General features: G+C 34.9%; 1 protein-coding gene across 1 annotated transcript in view; it reads left to right on the top strand.

Annotated features, from left to right (window-relative positions):
- LOC122803366 (sodium/potassium-transporting ATPase subunit alpha-1-like) overlaps positions 1 to 21,134 on the top strand; it is a 577,066-nt gene that overhangs the window by 47,604 nt on the left and 508,328 nt on the right. Inside the window, exons 2-3 of the mRNA XM_044072943.1 lie at positions 9,948 to 10,052; positions 16,912 to 16,971. Of these exons, the coding sequence (XP_043928878.1) occupies positions 9,948 to 10,052; positions 16,912 to 16,971 (165 nt within the window). The remainder of the gene's footprint in view (positions 1 to 9,947; positions 10,053 to 16,911; positions 16,972 to 21,134) is intronic.

The following is a 21,134-nucleotide window of genomic DNA, read 5'->3' as shown; positions in this document are numbered from 1 at the left end:
GGAGTCCTGAAGTCGTGAAATTTGTCAATTAATATATCTAATTCTTCTAATGTCTCTTTTGTATTAGATGATGTTAGTAATATGTCATCAGCAAATAGCATCACTTTAGAATTGTATTGTTCAAAAAAATTTATTCCTTTGATTTTTATATTGTTATGAATTGAATCTGCCAATATTTCAATAGCCAGATCAAATAGAATCGGTGACATGGGAGATCCTTGTTTAGTGCCTTTTGTTATATGTATAGATTCAGAAGTAAAAGGACCTAACTTGACATACATTAGGAGATGAACAAAGGATGCAGGAAATTCAAATAGCATTAGGATTTTGAATAAATAGTCCCACTTTAGGGAATCAAAGGCTTTCTCTATATCTAAGCCAATTCTGAGTGTTTCTTTATTTTCTTTATTAACATGATCTATAAGAGAAATTATCCTTTTAAAATTGTCATGTGTGTGTCTATGATATATAAATCCAGTCTGATCATTATTTATTGTTTTGGATAGCGGTATTTTCATTCTGTTAGTTAATATTGTCATAAATATCTTATAGTCATTATTTAATAATGATATAGGTCTATATGAGGTACAGAGGTTTGGGGATTTGTTTTCCTTTAGGATTGGTGTGATTAAGGAATATCACCAAAAGCATGGTATTAAAGCTTGTGAATGAATTTCTAATAGAGTTTTATGGAAGAGGGATAGTATCTTTGAAGGAAAAAGTTTAAATATTTCCATAATTATGCCATCTCTACCTGGAACTTTATTATTTTTGCCCTCTATTATTGTATCTGCAATTTCTTTGTAGGATATGGGTGCTTGCAGATCTAGTTTTAATTTTTCTGGTATTTTTTTTCTATTAGAACATTTTTCATCTAGATTTAATTGATCGATATGTATATTTTCTTTTTGGAAATGTTCTATATAGTAATTTCTATAGGCATCAAGAATGTCACCTATATCCAAGGCATTTTCCCTTTCTTTTCATGGAAGATATTTTTAATGTTATTAGCTTTTGATTGTATTTTGATTCTTGTGGATAAATTATGTAGATATTTGGGAGAAGTGGCTAAGGTATTAATTTTTAGTTTTTCTAAAGCTAAACTAGTTTATATGTTAGAATTTCATTGTATTTATTGTTTAATACTTCTACTTTTTTCATCTTCAAATGATTTTGATTTTTTTCAGCTTTTACTGACAATAGTTTGTATTGTAGATCTAATAATTTAGAATCCCATTCTCTGATTGTTTTATACCAAGTTAGAGTTTTACCATATATGTAAGCTTTTAATGAGTCCCATATCATTATGTTATCTCTGAGGTGTAATTAATATGTAAGAAGAACTGTAATTCAGATAATAACCAGGGTTTGAACTCTTTAATTTTAGTTATATATGCTGGAATTCTGGAGTCAAAAAATTAATGGTTTGTACCCATTTTGAAGTTTTAGTATCAATGAATTGTGGTCTGAAAAGGGGCAGGGAGTGATTGAGAAATTAATGATTTTAGAGTGTAAGTCGTGGGCAGCAAATAGTTTATCTATTCTAGTTTGGGTACCAAATCTGTGATCTTGATGGGAAAACAGCAAAGATTTAGGATTCCATTTGTAATTGTCATTTGTTTTGAAATTAGTTTCTTAAAGGATTGTTTAAGCCATTGGTATTTAAAGATAATAAAATAAAATAAATCTTAGGTTATTTAGACTATGTATTTTTTTGTTTTATTGTGACTATTAAACATTTTCCTCTGATAACTATAAAGTATATGTTTGAGCTTTTAAAGGAAATTATCAGTTTTATACTTTGAGTGTTTACCAATAAAGTAATGTTGTGGTCAGGCATACTAAAAATGTTTTTGTGAAATAAATTTAAATTAATAAATGTTAGCAAAACTAAGATCCACTCTAGGCATGGAATGAAAATCATTCCTAATCTGATGGATAAACCTAAATCCATCAGATTATCACTCATACCTTGACAATCCAAAACAACTGAGCTCCATAAATTTAATTATTGTATGGAGAATAATTGTAATAGGAATAAGCAATATTTACATTATTTTGAACAGATATAGTACTATTGTAGATTAGACAGAATTCTAATGTTATATAAATGTCTACTTATTGTATAAGCAATTAATATTTACATGAAAGATAGATGACAAGCAATTCAATCATAGTAAAGTAAGATGTATCATATATAAAACCTCAGTAAAAGATTATAGCACACATTTATTTAACATATTCACTCTTATTAATGAAGTCTTTCAAAACGTATTACTTAATATAAATAGATGGCAAAATATATAAACCAAATGTTTATAATACAATGTATTTTACTGGATATATCAGAAGTTATATTTCATTGTCTGCCAGCATTTAAGTAATCATTTTGTTTGTTGCTAACTTACATAAAGCATCAAGTTTGTTTTATGTGAACATTGATGAAAGTTAGTGCATTTTAATTATCAGTGCATCCCTCTTCTCCCCATTTCCTACACATACGGATTTTCATATCTATCATTCTTATTGTAAAATGACTGAAATTATAAGTTAAAAACAACAAATTCACTTATTGTAATTAATGATTACAAGTTCCCATTCCATATTCATAAATTGTCATTTTATGGCATATACTGAAAGTTTTTAGATTTAAATGGCAACATTCTATTTTGTATAATCAACAAATGTTAAACTGAGTGATTATTGTCAATTTAATACTATTTGTTCAGAATGTGATTGTTACATTCTGTGACATTCCTAGTTCAGGCTTCTATTGTTTCTCTTGAACAACTTTGTTAATTTGATCTCATGTATAAAACATTAGTTACCTTGGTAACAGCTTAAGTATTATATATGGTCAAGATGGGTTACAAAACCACAATTCAAGTTAAAGCAATTATATGACTTTTTATGCACATTTACTTATATGAGAAAATCATCATGCTTCCCCTTGATGTTCAATATAGTGTATGTCATTTATGACAAGTTAAAAGAGTAGCATCATTATACACAAGCCCATGTTATTAAACTGAGTGCCTATTGTCAATTTAATACTATTTGTTCAGAATGTAATTGTTACATTCTGTGACATTTCAAGTTCAGGTTTCTATTGTTTCTCTTGAACGACTTTGTCAGTTTAATGTCATGTATAAACATTAGTTACCTTGGTAACTTCTTAAGTATTTTATATGGTCAAGAGGGGTTACAAAAACTACAATTCAAGTTAACGCAATTACATGAATTGTTATGCATATTTACTTATATAAGAAAATCATTATGCTTCCCCTTGATGTTACCTGTAATGTATGTAATTTATGACAAGTCTGGTCTTTAATATCTAAATTCAGCAGACTGCTTCATTTTATATGATGATTATATATTTTATGTCTAGATTTACTAAAAATCATACATTACATAACTATTGTGTGTGTTTTTTTTTTTTTTTTGGCTGTTGCTTAGTTATTTGAGAGACCATAAGCTGTAATGCTTATTCTTATTATTAGTACCTTCCAAGCATGTTTATACAGTCCATAGACTTTAAATTATGAGACCCTTCTAGTTTCTTATTTGTTATAAGTATATTTCCATCCTTACATACACACATATCAGTACTTCAAGCATGGGCAACAATGCCCATCCAGTTTTGCCAGACTACCATTCACTAGTTCATGTGGTGTGTTTCCAGGCTGTTCTTAAAATATACAAACCAATATTTGTCCTGCTCCATTTTACCAGACTGTTCCATGCAGTGGCCACTTTGCCAATGAACCACTCAACACATCTTCCATTTCCACAGGTATTTCCATGAAGGAAATCTGATGACTCTCTAGCACTTCCGAACAACCCAAACACCCCTAGAATCTGCTATCCCCATATGCTCAACATGTCTGAGCAAGCTCACCTCCAAAACCACTGCAAAGGGTACTGCACAAGACCAAGTAGTCTTAGTCTTTCAAAATAACTCAGACTTCCACTCTTATGTAAGTCCTTAATGTGTTTGGACCAAAATACATTTTAAATATAAAATTGCGCTTATTATTATTTTTTATCAAGAATCAACTTAATCAGCTAAACAAAGTGTTGGGAGACCATCAATATGTGTATATGTGGTTTAAAACAGCCCCTTTATTATATAGTTTTTTAAAACCAAAAACTTTATTGCCGAGAATAATTTCAGAGGCTCCTCAGAGCCATTAAGCATTATCATCACTTTGTCTCCATTACCATAGCAACCTGGGAGCATCTGCTTCTGTTAGTGTGTCTGTGTACTGCATACCAGAGGCATATGATGCGCTGAAGCAAAGCTTCACTTCACTGCAACTTCAAGCCTAAATTCCCTCCCTTTCAGCGAGGCAGCAGCCAGGAAAAGAACGGAGAATAAACAGATAAAAAAAAACTTCCAACAAGCCGCCACAACAAGAGATAACACATTCTTCCAGCGTTTCCACCTGTCACTCAGCAGATGTATATACAAACTATTCTCTGCCAAAATATCTCAAATCACAGTTTTATCCACCCCCTTCCCCTGGATCCAGGCTAAAACACCAAATGTATCTTCCTAATACGCAAGCATCAGTAAACCTCGATCACAAGCCACAACCCACAGCTTCCTGGAGACGAAAACAGCAACATACAACAGCTGCCAGCCACAGCTGCATCCACACACACTATGTCAGGCTTAATCAAACAGCACTCAAAGCTATGATCCCTGCCATAATTGATATTAACTATGTTTAGACAGAATAATAATGACATTTGTACTAGCTGCCAGACACAGCTGCATCCACGCACACCATATCAGGACTGGTCAAACAGCACTCGTAGCTGTGATACCTGCCATAACTGATATTAACTATATTTAGACAGAATAATGATGAAATTTTTACTAAGAGCTTGATACTATTATTTAACCAGGATATACATGACATTTCTAAATCATACATTAACTGCAGAAGGCATTAGTCTCCATGACAGCATTTTTTTCAAAACACTCTACTGTTACTGCTATTATGTATGATGTTAACTTGTTACATTTGAGTCTGAACTTTGATGAATGGTACCTTGTTGAGTTAGATAATTAATTATTTAAATTATTATAAGTAAATAAATGAAGAATGAACAAGATAAGTATTCATTCAGTTCAAGTAGGGGAATAGAAACTTCTATGTTTGTATTATATGTTGCTTTGTTTGGCTTATATATAATGCAAATAGTAAACCATCTTGACCTACCTTTGTTTGTGAAGAATTATTGGACTCTTTGAACATTCTGAATAAATCATTACTGTTTCTCAGTTGTTTAAGAAACTGTCCTTTTTTAAATAAAAACAGATGACAAGTGATGTACCATATCAATTGATACTTTGAGAGATGCAGTTGTAAGAGTCATTTTTTGGGACAACTATCTTAGAATCAGTTTTTTGTTTCTTCTTTCTAACAGCAGTCCAAGGATTTCTTTCTTTTACTCTTTTAAGAGTAGGGGCTATCCATTCCATTTCTTCTGGGATATACACTATGTTGCTGTTTTTGATGAATATAGTAGCTTCTTCTAAGTTATTAAAGGTTCTCATCTCATTGGCAAAAAGTACTTTTATCTTGGCTGGAAAGGCCAGCTGTGCTTTAATGTTGTTTTGTTTTAACAGTTTTATTACTGGCTTGACATTTTTCTTTTGTTCTATTAGACTATGGTGGTGGTGCTGCAGTAGCGTTGTCGCCTCACAGTAAGACGTTGTCCTGTTCAATTCTCAGCTAGAGCATCTTCTGTATGGAGACATGCGTGAATGGGCGTACCTTCGTTGAAGGTTGTGCACCAGGGCCGGCAACTCGGCAAGTAAAAATCTACTGCCAATCATTAGCAGACCAGAGTTCCGCTGTGGCGACCCCTAACCGGGAAAAGCCGAAAGACAACAACGACAACAACATTCTAGAAGAATATTCATTGTCAAACCTTATCAGGCTTTGATTTTATTTTAAGGGTGATTTTCTCCAAGCAGATTTTAATATTAGTTCTTTGTCCAGAAAAGAAATACATTTTGTAACTATAGATCTAGGTGGAGTATTTGCTGAGTTAGAAGCAGGATTCCTCAGTGCTCTATGTGCCCTTTCAATTCCAAATGAAAGTTCCTCTTTCAAGTCTAAAAATTCAGGAATCCAAGTTGTTAAGAATGAAATAATGTCTTCTCCATCACTGTTTTCAGGCAGACCAAAGATTCTTATGTTGTTTTTCCTTTCCCTGTTTTTTAAGTCATATATTTTGTTAAGCAGCCATGTATTCTGTTTAAGCAAAATTTTTTTTTGGAATTCTTTCTCTTTGAGTCTCCCTTCAATGTCATTTAAAGAAGTCTCTATATTTGTTATTTTTGTATGGTGTTGCTGTAATAGTTCCTTAAGTCTCTTTTTGAGAATTTAATTTGAGGTTTTCTAAGTCATTTTTAAAGCCATCCATCTTCAAAGATAGCTCCTGTAAGGTAGATGTCATAAATTGCAGTTCTTTTTTCAAAGCAACATCTGGAGAATTCCTTGAGTTGTTCATATCCAGTGACTCAATATATCTCCAATTACTTGACAGGAAAATTTTGTGGATCTCCACCAAAATTGATATTTATGTAGTTTAGTAGTTTATCTATACATTTTAAACTTGAAAATAATAAAATGTTCCTATATTATTATACTAGTTTATGGAGCTCTCAAAAGTCACTGCTCTCAGTTGGCCATCTAGGCTCCACCCCTGTCTTATCTTTACATTCTGAGTTGTTAATTTTAAAGACCTACTGAAGAGTAACTTTACCCCTTTTCTACTCCCTCCAACTTTTCTTATTTTCTTCCAATTTAATATATATTGGGCTGTGCTTGTCCACATGATTTTGTTTCATATTCCCCTCCCATTTCCTTTACTCTGTCATCCTTTGTCACCTGTTTTTTCATTTTTTAATAAAGCTTTAAAAATAATAATCATGGGAGCAGCTAATGATGGTTTAATGTGATTTGTCAAATAATGATTCATGGGACCATGAGTGTACAAATAAAAGTGAACAACTGTCGATTATCTTATAACAAAGCCAGTCAACAGCCAAAAATGCATTCTGAACAAGGTGAAAAGCCCCCTCCAGCTCTCTCTGAGGAAGTTGTGTTCCACATTCCCCCTACTTTTATATTTGCCCTACTGTGCTACCATTGCTTATGAAGAAGGGGCATGACAGCATTTAGCAAATGTTGTTTTGATCTGCTTTTAGTCATTTAAATCTGCAGTTGATAGTCTGGTATCATACATTGTAGCTTTGATTCACTGACACTTGCCATTGTGTTTGACTGTTGAAAGGAACTCCAGTGTAGCAAAATAATTCCAAACATATTGATCTAGTGGCAGAGCTCAAAGACCGCACCTTTTGGAAGGTATAGGTCTTAAAGCAGTTTGCAGATCTATGTGAGCTTATCCCAGGTAATCCAGTATGTTCCAGTCTTCTAGGCAAATATAAATAAGCCAGAGGATGAAAGGAAGACTATGAATATTGGCCCATTCATGGTAAGGGACTGAGAAAGATTTTGAAAAATTAATGTTGCATTTTGACTAAAAGTCAATGTTTAGGTGTATAAAAATAATAATAAAACTTGTACCAATAATTTAGTACTGTTACTATTACAAATTGCACAGGATATAAAAACAGATAGAAGATAAAGATTAGGTAGATTTGATTAGTTAATACCATCCCATTTGTAATTGTTATTCAATGGTAGAGTCTAAGTTATAATAAATACTATAAAACAAGAACACCACTAAACTCTGGGGACACTACTGTAGGGAAAAAAACTATTGATCAGGTGTGCTGCTAACAAAGAATATTTTATATAACCTTTTCTAAGTCTCTTAAATAAAAGCATGGCAGTTATATGGCAAGTATTTTCAATAAAAGAATAACCTAAATCCCATTTATAATTTCTTTGGCTCTGCCGTTCCAAAAAGTAGAAGAAACAGGCGGATGAAATCACAAATTATAACAGAATAGGCAGATAAGAGCAAAACCAAATGTTTATACCACCAGAACAAATGTCCTTTCAACAACTAAGTGGAAGGATCGGAATATGTTCAAAATCTCTTAAGTGAATATTCCAACAAAATTCCAAATAGAGCAAAAAAAAACCTAACATATTTTAAGAGATTCATCTGGTATATAAATCCTTAATCAATACTGAGCAGTTCAGTGTAATGGTCATCTTGTATCTAATGTGCTTTAACTTATCAAATCTGACTAGTAACTTACATGAATGTCTTGTATACAACACAAGCAACCCGATGGACAGGAGCCATCTTGTTTATTTCTGAATAAGAAGAAGGACTTAGATAAGAAGTACAAGTTCTTTAAACAGGTCTGTTATTCACAGTGTCAATGACTTATCTCAGTTACCTAGGGATATGGTAGCTCAAACTTTTCATAATATTGTTTGAAAATTTCCACTATTTGCAATGAAAATGCTGTCTTACATTTCCAGTGACTTTTTTTTATTGACAATGGTTTTCATCAAAAAAGTGTTTGCAATGCATTTACATGCATGCAAACACTCATCTCTTAAAAATATTTTTTAGAAACATAAAGTGAATGCAGAAGTTTAATTTATCTGCTTTAATTTGCCCTGCATTAAATGAATGTACTTCATTGTTTGGCAAACTAGCCGTGGTGGTACAGCAGTAGAGTTGTTGCCTCACAGCAAGAGGTTCTCCTGTTCAGTTCTCGGCTGGAGTGCCTTCTGTGTGGAGTCTGCATGTCCTCCCCGCGGTCGAGTGACTCCGAAAGACATGCGTGAATGGGCATGCCTTGGCTGAAGATTGGGTGTCGGGCTGGCAACTCGGCACCATAAAAATCGACTGCCAATCATTAGCGGACCGGAGTTCCACTGTGGCGACCCCTAACCGGGAAAAGCCGAAAAAACAAACAACAACTTCATTGTTAGGCAAAGCAGTAGTTGCATTTAATTGCAAGGTATAAAAGATAAGAAAACAAACAGTTAATTGCAAACCTATTACATTATTTTTTTAAGCAAAAGTGCATTTCGAAGTATGAAGCAACATGTGGGTGGGCATTTGTGTTAGAAAGTTGTGTGAGCTTTATTCAAGATCTTTAACACAGGCATAATCAGGGGAAAATTTTACTTCCATGAGGTTTACTAGAACACATTTCCTTCAGTAATATCATCAGAAGCAGAACTACGGTACTGGTTCAGGTAACCAATTATTTGAATAAAATGGTTTGCCCTTAGTAATGCAAAGCTGCTGGTAATAATGCACATCAAATCCAGATATAGTAGGTGGTTGTGTGTCAGAATAATGACTTTCTCTCATAATACTGAAGTTTAAATGATTAATGATCAAAAGTATGGAATCAAAATTCTCAGAGAGGCAGAAGATTAAATTTCCTGCTGAAATAATGCTGAAAGTATGATGGCAAGTACAAAATGTAAATTTAACACACCAAAGAAAAACAAATAAACAAACAGTGCCCTTGAAAGGGGTACAGCTCTCTAAACTTCCAGTGCGGGGGTGCTGTTAACTATATAGTCTAACTCAAGGCTATGAAATCCTAGTAGAGAGAATGAACAGAGTCAAGTATCTGTGCTAATATTCTCTGAATTTAAAATATATGCACTTAGGGGGTGTGAATGACACATCCCCCACTTGGTAGGTGCAGGAAGTATGCTCCCTGACCAAAAATGTGCATTTATTTTCATTTCTTGTATGTATGTGCTTTTCTTTTACTTCCATCATCTATGCATTCAATATTATTTCAGCATTTTAGTTTCAGTGTTTGGGTTGTGATCATGCTAGGTTAATACGTATGTGTACATTGGTAAATCACATCTATATTTAAGTCTATATGTTTTATATGAAAATCATTTTATAGCCATAGCTATGTACTGAATATTTGTTGATTAACCTGTTATTATTTTATCCTGTAGGCCGCAAAGACCACGTATGAACGTACAGCATTATCAGAGCAAGATGAAAGAGATGGAAAAAAGAAGAAAAGGGATATAGGAGACCTGAAAAGTGAAATTTCATTTGTAAGACACTTCTTATTTTAATGATTAAAACATCACACTGACATGGTTACCAGAACGCACTTGATATGGACAAACGTTTTCATTATAGTACAATGCAAAGAAAGGTTGTTCATAAATATAGGCATTTGGCCTACTGTTTAGTTAGAAAATGAATAAACATGACTATATAAATTAGATGCTGATGCTCACAAAGGTGAATAGATTCATTACATGGTTACATGAACTTTCAGGCTTAGAAAAAGATATCTTTGACAGATACCCTTAATGAATGTTATTTTACTGGACACTTGCAAGGCAGTTCTGATCAGCAAACTAAGTAACCTAGAAGTTTATGAAAGGGTTGATATAAGGCGTAAAGTGATTTGCCAACATTTCTTTATACATGGTGGCCTTCAGTGAGTCGAGTGCCACAAAGTATTTTCCAGCTTTCCTTTCCTTTCTTTTTTAGGACATGTTTTAATAAAAATATTAGTAAACTTTTTTATTAAACCATGGCCCCCAAAAATTTAGATTTACTGGTTTTGATGTTACAATAGGGTAATGTGAGCTACGTCCACAGACTTCAATGGGAGCACCTTTGTGCATGTGCCGTGGTATGCCCATTAAAGTCTCTAGGCACAACAGATGTTTTACCTATGCCTATGTCACCGAGGTTAAACTTTCTGTTTTTTCCTCAGTGATGTCAGTGCTAGGAAACACATCGTTTACAGTTAACTTCAAATAAAAAGTTGAGGAGCAAAACATTTCCTGATGGAAGAAAGTTCTGCTCGAGAGTTTATGTACAACATTCTGTAGCACAAAGGTAGTTTTAGAAATGGAGGCAAAACACTTTAAGAGTTACGCACATGGCATAGACTGTGCTGATGGCAATGGTGGTTGCGCTGGGGAGGATGGAGGATAATTGAATGTTAGAAAGGTAGTCAACAAAGTTCTAGTGTCTCACCCTTCAGATATGTTCTTCCTGATATCTTTGTGAAGGTAATACAGTGCCACAAAGGAAACATCAAACAGAAGACCTCAAACAAAATAGAGCTATACTTCCAAAAGGCTCATTTAACTATCCTGATCTGTCCATTTCTGAACAGTTACACATAATCAGCCACTGGTGGCCAGAGCACTGTTACTAAAGGTCAGCGTTAAATGTGCAGTCACTAAAGTACAGAATGAAATGAGTGACATTAGCAAAACTTTCCTACAAAAAAATGGAACAGGCATGACTGGAATCAGAAACTGTTTAGACCATAAGGAAAAAGGAATAACACAAGCCATGGCTTGATATGCATCCAACATAGTTCTATGAAGCATGTATCAAGACAGAAATTAGCATTCAGGAGCATATCATTAATTAAAATAGTTTTACTGGGTTTAGAATGGTAAAAAAGTTACAGACGGAGAATTAAAGTAACTTGATAGCAATACATAGGAAGATTCATTATGCAAATTGTAAAAGGTAGTTTACTAAATTAACAAAACTGATGGGATTGAGTGAAATACCAATACTCAAAAGGCAGCACTTTGTCCAAGAACCGTTCAAAAGAAAGTTGCTGCTGTTTATACGGAATCCCCTTCATCATAAGCATTTTGCACCCTTGGAAAGAAGCTAGTTAAATCTAGGCTGGAGGAGAGGCTGCCATTTCCTCTAATCCGTCCTCAACCATCCTCATCATCACACACCTACAGCATAAGCAAGGTACAAAAAATGTAATCTTAAGTAATGATAACTCTTCCCTCATTTGTCAGATATTTCAAGTTTCAACAGTGATAATTCAGAAAGGTTTACTGTTTTTGATGAAACGTTTTCTTACCTTCCTTTTCCTGGTATAATATATCAGATGTCTCCTGGATGGAGTAAGAGGAAAGTTTACTGTAAGGGAACAGAACAGGAAACAGAGCCTAATTAGACAGAAGGTTGCCCAACTCTTTTCTGTTCATTTAATGAGTAGTTAATATAAGAACGCATGTTAGTTGAAGCAGAAGACAAGTTTGGCTAGTGAAAGTAAACCACAAATGATCTCTCACTGACAATGGAATGTAGGTGTCTAGCTAACAAACAAACAAAGAAAGCTAAGAAATAATGACAAACTGGACTGAGCTAAGAGCTGCTAGTAATTTTCAAATCAAGTGACATTTGTAGTATGGTATTAAAAAAATAGTCCTCTCAACTATGAAATTTTTCATAATTGGCAGATAGACCAGTGTTGTTTGGCATTTTACGTTTGATATACCAGAAGTGTCAAGAAGAATGCATATCCTCTCACAAGTAATATTAAATTGTTTCAGAAAATGATGGTATAATAGGAGTCATAAGCTAGTTGACAGAATACTCAGAAAAATCACAAAGAATTGGGAAGTATGGAGTAAAAGATTGAAGTGTTACTATAAACTGCATAAATAAATAAATTAATTAATTGATTGATTGATTGATTGATTAATTAATTAATTAAAAACAGGTAAATAAATAAATAAAACAAACTTACAGAAAAGATTTACCAATCACTGCCAATGGTCTTACTCAAACAAACTTCTAATCAGCCCCCCCAAAAAATGTCATGTTATTTTCCACAGTACTGAAACTGACAAACCTACAATCTCAACTCATTAAAGACACCCAAGATAATATCATCCTTAATGTCATTAAGGCAAAATACAATATAAAAACTCTGGGCTTGATGGCATAATAACAGAAGTGCACAGTAAGTTATCAAAGTGAATGGCAATTTATTCATGTAAGACACCACTTTTACGTTTGTATTCATAGAAAGTGACTCACTGTCATTAATTCTAAAGGAAAAAAGGGGAGTACTTTTTTTAAATTCTATACATCTTTCATGAGCACAAATCTTGACTATCAAATAATAAGTGAGTTCATTCTTTACAATACTTTCGCTTGATGGTACAACAGGATCACAGGATCAAAGGAGGTTACTAGGCTATCGACCTGGAGGTCATTTTAAGTGTAGCCATTTCCACCCAATGTAATACCACAGAAGTGCTAGTCAAGACCCAAGATTGCATTTAGTGATGACTGCTTATGTCCAGGAGGGTTGTGAGTGCTATACCTGGTAAGAATTTACGGTGCTGCATTCACTCATCCAGGTTCCTCTTGAACAGTGTCATAGAGGTGCTCTGCTTTGCATGAATTGGTAGCCTGTTACAAAGACTTGACAGTCACTGGGAGATAAATCTGCCCCTCCAGCATGCCCTATTTAAGTCACAGGCCATATTTAAGTTCCTGAAATGGGTAACCCTAGACCCATTTGATGTACACATATTCAGTAAGTTCATTAGGTTTGGGTCTTGCATTGTTCTGTAGGCCAGGCAATAGTCTCTCCTAAGACGTCTATATGATACAGAGTATAGTGACTAAGATTTTAGTTGCTCTGTGCAAAGCATATGCTGGAGGCCATTGATCTTCTTTGATAGATACCTCTGAGGTCTCTTTAATTGCTGCAGGTGCTTTGTATGGTACATGCTGAATGGTGCATTATACTCAATTATGGGCAGAATAAGGGGGTTATAACCTCTTTTACTCTCAAGGCAATACCTTTACTAATCAGTTATGCTATGTGGAAAGTTTTTTTTACTATGGTAGACACGTGGTGATTGAAGTTAAGGTTGTAGTCAACCTGTAATCCCAGGTCCCTTACCACTTCATGGGTACTTAGAGTATTGTTGTTGATTTGATAGTGTGAAGAGACATTGTTTGTGCCAAATGGAATGATGATGCATCACTTTGCATTCAGTTTGAGACCATGACTAGTACACTGGTCAATGGTCTGTGTGAGACCCTCTTGGAGTATACTGACATAATTTGGGGGTTCAGTGATTGCATGTAGTTTGCAGTCATCTGCAAACTTGGTCAGCCACAACCCCTTAGTTTTGAACTTCTGAGAAGTATATACAAAACAGTAGGGGGCCCAGCACTGGGCCGTGTGGCACCCTGCTGGTAACAGGTCTGCTTGTTGATGTGGAATCACCCACTTTGATAGTGTGTGTCCGATTTGTATGCCAGTTGGCAACCCATCTTACAAAAAAGGGGTTTATAGTCAGATTGCTAAGTTTATCGATAATGCCTGAATGTGGAATTGTGTTGAATGCTTTTGCCAATTTGAGGTATGCTGTGTGCCGTCATCAATGACCTTGGTCACACTTTCCAAGAAATCCACCAGATTTAACAGTCAGCATCTGCCCTTCAGGAAGCCAAATTGGGTAGGATCCAGGGTTTGGAGGTCACCTATGTCTTTATTTATGAGGTCCATAATGATACGTTGCTTGGCCTTACAAATGAGGCTGGTCAGGCTTATGGGTCTATAACTCCCTGGGTCTGTTGCTAGGTCACCTTTGTGGAGGGGAATAACTGCAGCCGTTCTCCATTCCGCAGGAACAAAGCCTGTGGTTAGGCTATGATTGTAAAGGGTATTTAGTGGTGATGCTACTTCATGTTTTAGCCTGTTTTGAAGGCAGCCTGGGATGTCATCTGGTCCGCAACAACAGGAGAAGTAAAAAACAAGCCGTTCACACCAGGTGCTTAGCATAATTCCAATTTATTCAAAACGCTTTTGTCTTACTTAGTTTCAGACTTCATCAGAATAAAATCATTTATCAAAAGCACACAATATATACCCTAATCTCCACCCCTTTCTTAATTAATTCAACATCAGTTCCACCCATCTATTTAAAATACAAATACTTTTAAAGGCAACTTCAATAACTTGAAAAACATGTTATGACAATCTGTCACGTACACAAAAAAACTATTGTTGTATTATTAATTATTGTACATATCATAAAAAATTTGCTGCTTTCAATTTTAAAAAGGAACTTAATGATACCATATCATTAAGTTCAGGCTTTTCATCAGTTAAGCCTTATTTGCCATTTTAACTCTTTGAATTCAAGGAATTCATCACTTGGCCTAGGTGTACATGATCTATGGCACAGAATTTAAAGGCATATGTTGGGTTCTCTCTGATGCGTCTATATAGGGCATTCTTTTCATTATGGTGTTTAATATCATAAAGATGTTTGTAAATCCTGGCCCTAAATGCTCTCCTCGTTTTACCCACATAATGACTACCACATGCCTGACTTACTGCCATATTACACCACTCCTTTTGAATAACAAAAATATTTCTTGAGGGGTTTTATAATATCAAAGTTCACAATATTAATCCTGTCTTGATGAATAATGTATTGCCATTGTGAACATTTCCCACATTTAAAACATCTTCCATTAGCCCCTCCAACCACATTATTCTCCAACATGCCCTTAAACGAATCCTCCTTTTTGTATACAATAACTGTTTTTTCGCCTAATAAAGAAGATAACTCCAAGTCTGTTGTAAACATTCTCCAGTATTTTTTAACAATGTCACAAATGTCATAATAATCAATACTATAGGGTAATACCAAGGCTCTACCAAAACTTTCATTGTTACCCAGCCCAGGTGCCTGCAGGGTAACAGTATTGCTATCCAACAACACATTATAGACCCCTTTGTTCCTTTTCCTCTGAACTTCACACATTATGTAGAGGCCTGTCAAAATGTGTTTTAAGGCATAGTGAAAATTTACAAATAAAAAACAGCAAAAGTACATCAACTGCCAAAGTGAAAAGTTAGCACTTTAATTCTGAGTTGAGACAGTTTATGCACGCATGTACATATTCTTAGAACATTTATATGAAAAGTATTTCACATAGCTAATACACAGCTGTACAATCTGTACATGTTCAGGGCTATTTGACCAGTAGATGTTTGTGCACAGCATGTATGAAGACATTTACTTGTGGAATTCCATGAAGGAATGGTAGAAGTTATATGAAAGTTTTGATGCATAGATGGTAAATGAGACTTCACTGAACTGATTTTAAAACTATGGAGTAAAATATATTCTTTTGTAAGCAACATCGATATACAGTGTAGATGTGCCCTATAAATGCTAGCTAATTAGCGTGGCCTTCCTTCAAAATGTATCTATTTGCAGAATATATTTCTGTGTAATTCATTATTTGAATTGCAGATATTGTTATGAGTGAAGAGTGCAGATCCTAAGTATCTATATAATGGTGTTTGCATGGCACCTTCCAACAGGTACAGGTTTATCTCACATAAGGCTAAACTATTGTTGAATGTAATACCTGCAAAGGGAAATCTCCATTTGCCCTGAGGTACAGTGGCCTCAAACTTATGCTTCTTAAATAGGTCTGTAAGGTGTTCAGTGACATGCATAGGTGGGTGATGGTGGGGGTCGTTGCACCCCCCTCCAAATAATTGTTGCAGTTTTCCAGTGTTCATTTTTTCTCAATGAAATGGCATTACCAAAAAGGTGCTTTAATAAAGTATGTTTAAGGGTGTGCACACTTATGCAACCAGCTTATTATACATTTTTTTTATTTTTCCCCTAAAAGATTTGTTTGTTTTTCAATTGAATTGTAGATTCATAGATTAGTACTAGGCTAACTGCTCTTGCAAGTCATTTTTTTAAGCCTAGCCAGTTATCTATTGTGAGACTCAAACCCTGCACCTTGTGCTTGTAAGGCAAACACCTTAACCATTAGGCCACCCAGGTTATATGTCACATTAATGGTGGAAAAGTTTTGAAATTATTTATTGTGGTCTCATTTATTTTTATATTACAAAAAACCTGGCATTTTAACAGGGTCGTGTAAACTTTTTATGTCCACTGTACCATCCTACATACTATATATGCATCAGTATTTGTAGACAGATACCATGCTATTCACTGTATTGGATCAACCCTTATGACTTTAGTTATTTTTTTTTGTATAAGTGACAAAAGCAAACTCTTCATTACATTTGCAATGTAGATTTTTTAAAGATATGTTTTCTTGTTTCAGGATGATCACAAATTATCTGTGGATGAACTTCATCGTAAATACGGAACAGACCTGGCTCAGGTATGACTATGATTCACACACACACATATTCTTGACAGCAGATAAGGACCAGAAGATTCTCCTATTCAATATTTTGTATTGGATAATCCACAGGATCTACTCATTTAACATGCTATCCTAATAATCAGTCACCCTCTATCTTTTTTAAGCTTGGCCTTATGTCCTTCCAATGCATTCTTAATTTCACTGACTGTTTCTGATCACACTGCTTCTTCAGAAAGGTTGCTTCAGTAATTCACCACATAATGTTTCCTTACATTCTCCTGAACAGCTTATATTCAAGCCTTATATCCTGTCCTCTTGTTCTTACTTATATCTTTTTGGCCATGCAGTGCTTACATTTGCCCTATGAACTTTCTTCCTGAGGTAAGTTTCTATAATGCCTCCCTTTTCTTCTTTTATCATCAGTATGCATGCCCATTTGCATCAGTTTTTGTTTTTCTAAATGGCTTCTGATGCAGGCCCTCCATCTTTTCTGCTACCCTTATCCATTCTGCTCCTGTCCCATTTGAATGATTAAACATATGAACTCTCCAGAGTTGGTTGGATACAGTATTAAGGATGGGATCTTAGCAACTGTGTGAAAATGTGATGACTGCTTCAAATTAAAATCTATTAGTGTGCTTACAGAAGGTTAAATAAATAGTAACTGAGCCAGTTGCTGTTCATTTATATCCCAAAAGGCTAGGTCAAATAAAGAAACCATTTAAAGCTGGGCAATATGTTAAACTCCCAAAGCCAGCATGGTAGCACATTCCAAAGGTGTATCACACCTGTTAAGTAAAAGACCCTATGCCAAGCAGTCCAATCTACACTTTAGTAAAGAAATACTGGCAGCCCCAAAGTGGTTAAGAAAAGCACTCAGGCTCGATTAGGGAACAAGCAACTCTTTTGGGTAAGAAGGACTCAAGGCATGTAAAATGAAATGAAAAAAAAATATGCACACCAAGATCTTAGAAACTATATGAAAACATATAGGGAGCAAGTATACACCCTGAGGTACAGGAGTAATGTGATGGTAGTGAGGTTTACCGGCAAGTAACCCTGCACATGATTTGTATACCAATTGGAACTGATCAAACTCAATGTCGGGCAACCACAGGTAAAAGAAAATGTAGTGCTCAAGGCATGAAGAGACAAATTGTATGAACAACCAGGTAAGGTCCTCAGGAAAAAATCTTCCACTGATATACATCCAAGAATGTCAGCCTGTCATAGAAAATTATTCTAAGACGTTGCACCTTAGATATGCCCCCAGCCTCTTAGCACCATACATGATGCAGTTACACTCTGAGAGGAGCTAAAGGGTCCTTTAAAGTAGTATGAACAGCTAAAACTGTGATGGTCTTCATCCAGATATGATATAATCACTGGTAAATCCCAATCATTTGAAAGTGAATTTATAGCTACCTTACATACCTGAGACAACGAGGGGTAAGGTTGTGTATATCCTACAAACCAGTGATAATACAAACCTCATCATCTATTGGATTCTGCCAGAGGAATTTTCTTCAAAGTGAACAACAGAGGATCCAAAATAGAGCCAAGTTGTGATCTGTCATTTAGAGGGCAATGAGAAGGTGTATTAAATAAAGGTAGGAAAAAGATGCAGCAACACCTGAAAAACCCTAAGGATCATTTCTGAATGAATAGAAGAAAACATTTGAAGATAACTGCAGGGTAACCACAGTATGACTGAAACTGTCCAGTATAATGCTCAACATGGCAAATGGCCCTGGTCAATCTCTCACTGTTAGGAGATCATTTATTACCATGATGTGGGTAGTGCTATAGTGAGTCCAAAAACTAGAAGAAAAGTTATCCAGGAGATCATGAATTCTTACATTTGATCTATAGCTGTGTCTAAAATACCTTGTCTATAGCTTTGCTAAATTGGAATGGCAGATTAATCAAATCTGTAAGTTTGTTTTTAGAAATTTGATAACATTGGAGATGATGTTAATGAACCTGATTAAATGAATGTCCTCACTCTTCCTCCTCTCAGATTTACTTTTCTACTGCTATCGTCATTCAAATACTGTTGTGTGATTAAACAGAACTAAATTCACAGTGTCCTTTGTTTAATTTACTCCATAATGAATTTTATCAACAAAAAGGCAAACATATAGCTCAATCACTAAGTCCCTTAGAATGTTTGGACTTAATGGATTTGACAGACAAGTCTGTCTACTATGAATATCATCAAATACTGTATTAATACACTGCTGAGTATGGAAAAAGGATGGCACTGGCATTCGTAAGGAGCTGTGTGATATCATGTTGTCCTAGCACAAGCATGTAATGCTTAATGTATAGCAGAAATGAGCTTGTCATTATATTTCTATTACTTACTTTCACTAGTCTGTCTATTTTGTATTCTAAGCACTTTTTATTGCTAATGTTTAAAGATTTAACAGAGTATTTCTTCCATTTGTGGTGTTTAATGAATAAATAATCACTGACTGAAATGCTCTCATCTGATAAAAAAAAAAAAAAAAAAAAAAAAAGGTCTTCTTTTTTATGAGTATCCCTTACGAAAATTGTTACTAACTGGTTTTATTTCATGTCATTTTTTTATTGTATCTAACAATTTTTTTGTAACCTTGTCTATTGTTATATTGCATACTTGTTTTTGTAACTTGTAGGAGCTTTTCTCCCCGGGCCTCTACTGAAAATGGACATGTATCCAGTTAGACTAGCCCGGTCAACAAATGTAAAATAAAATAAATAAAAATAAAAATAAAATAAAATAAATAAATAACACAAGAGTTAGTAATGCTTCCTTGCAGCATCTGGTTCTCCATTTCTTTTCTCAGCTGGGATGTCTTTTGTGAAGGCTGTACTCATCTGAGATGCCCTCTGTGCAATCTGTGTGAGTTTTTGCTGGATGCTGTATTTGATCTCCAATTCCAAAGATGCATCATAAGTGAACTGGTAAACCTTTAAACTGTTCTTGGTTTGTCATGTCATGGGTGGGTGTGTGTGTGTGTGTGTGTGTGTGTGTGTGTGTGTGTGTGTGTGTGTGTGTGTGTGTGTGTGTGTGTGTGTGTGTGTGTGTGTGTGTGTGTGTGTGTGTGTGTGTGTGTGTGTGTGTGTGTGTGTGTGTGTGTGTGTGTGTGTGTGTGTGTGTGTGTGTGTGTGTGTGTGTGTGTGTGTGTGTGTGTGTCTTTATCCTGTTGAAAGCTGGTGCCCCATTCAAGATTGATTTCATTGCTTTGCATGCATTCTGTATTGGGATAGGCTTTGGGTCCCCCTTACTGTGAAATTGATTAAACAGTTTATTGGAGAAGGACTGAATGAAATGAATGAATTAATTCATTCAGTTTCTCTGCTCGATGGTATATCATACAGCACCCATGTTATCTAGTGATCAATGACTTTTCCCTAGAAAATTCCTTTGCACTACCTTTCCCTGCTGTCATTCAACTATTGTCTATCATTCTTAACATATTATTTCACATTTCATACCTTTACTTCTTCTACCAGTCTCCATTATGTAACAGAAACCCGTACCTCACTAGAATTCAGAAACAATCCATCTGCAGGATTCCATATATCCATTTCAGGAAGCAGACAATCATAGAACTAATACCACTTTTATTAATGACAGCACCTTGCTTTTATCAATGTAACTTACTTTTCATCAACTACGTTGTTTTTTATAAAACTTACCATCTTACCAACATAACCCTTAAAATATGCTCCTTAACTGTCCGAAATATGGAACTATGATGTATATGTCCATAATTATCAGATTCCTCCATCTCCCTTTTAGCAATTGTGTCATCTACTTTGACTAGCTTCCATTCACAGTAAAACAGTCAGGTTTCTAAGCAAGCTCATCTTAATTTCTTCAAATCGTTTGGATTTCTAATACAATGACGGTAATGGACCCCATTCCTTTGTCAGGGTATAAATAAAGTTCATGAAATTAGTATTATTTCAATCTTTGATGTTATGCAAAAGTGATCTTTGCAACCCCTGCAATGTGCCCAGAAATGACTCCTTCTGCAATTCATACAGAGTTATATGTATTGATATGTAGCATATCTAAATACGACTGCAGATTCCTTCTTAAACACTGTATAATTTTACTAATGATCCTTCAAACTGTAGTGCTATTTGCCCCTTCCATAAGAGGGGTACCATCTGGATCTTGTAAT

Source organism: Protopterus annectens, chromosome 5.part1, assembly GCF_019279795.1.
Source record: "Protopterus annectens isolate FY-2018-M chromosome 5.part1, PAN1.0, whole genome shotgun sequence".
NCBI lineage: Eukaryota > Metazoa > Chordata > Ceratodontiformes > Protopteridae > Protopterus > Protopterus annectens.
The sequence above is the reverse complement of the archived record's forward strand: the minus strand, read 5'-3'. Positions and strand labels throughout refer to the sequence as shown.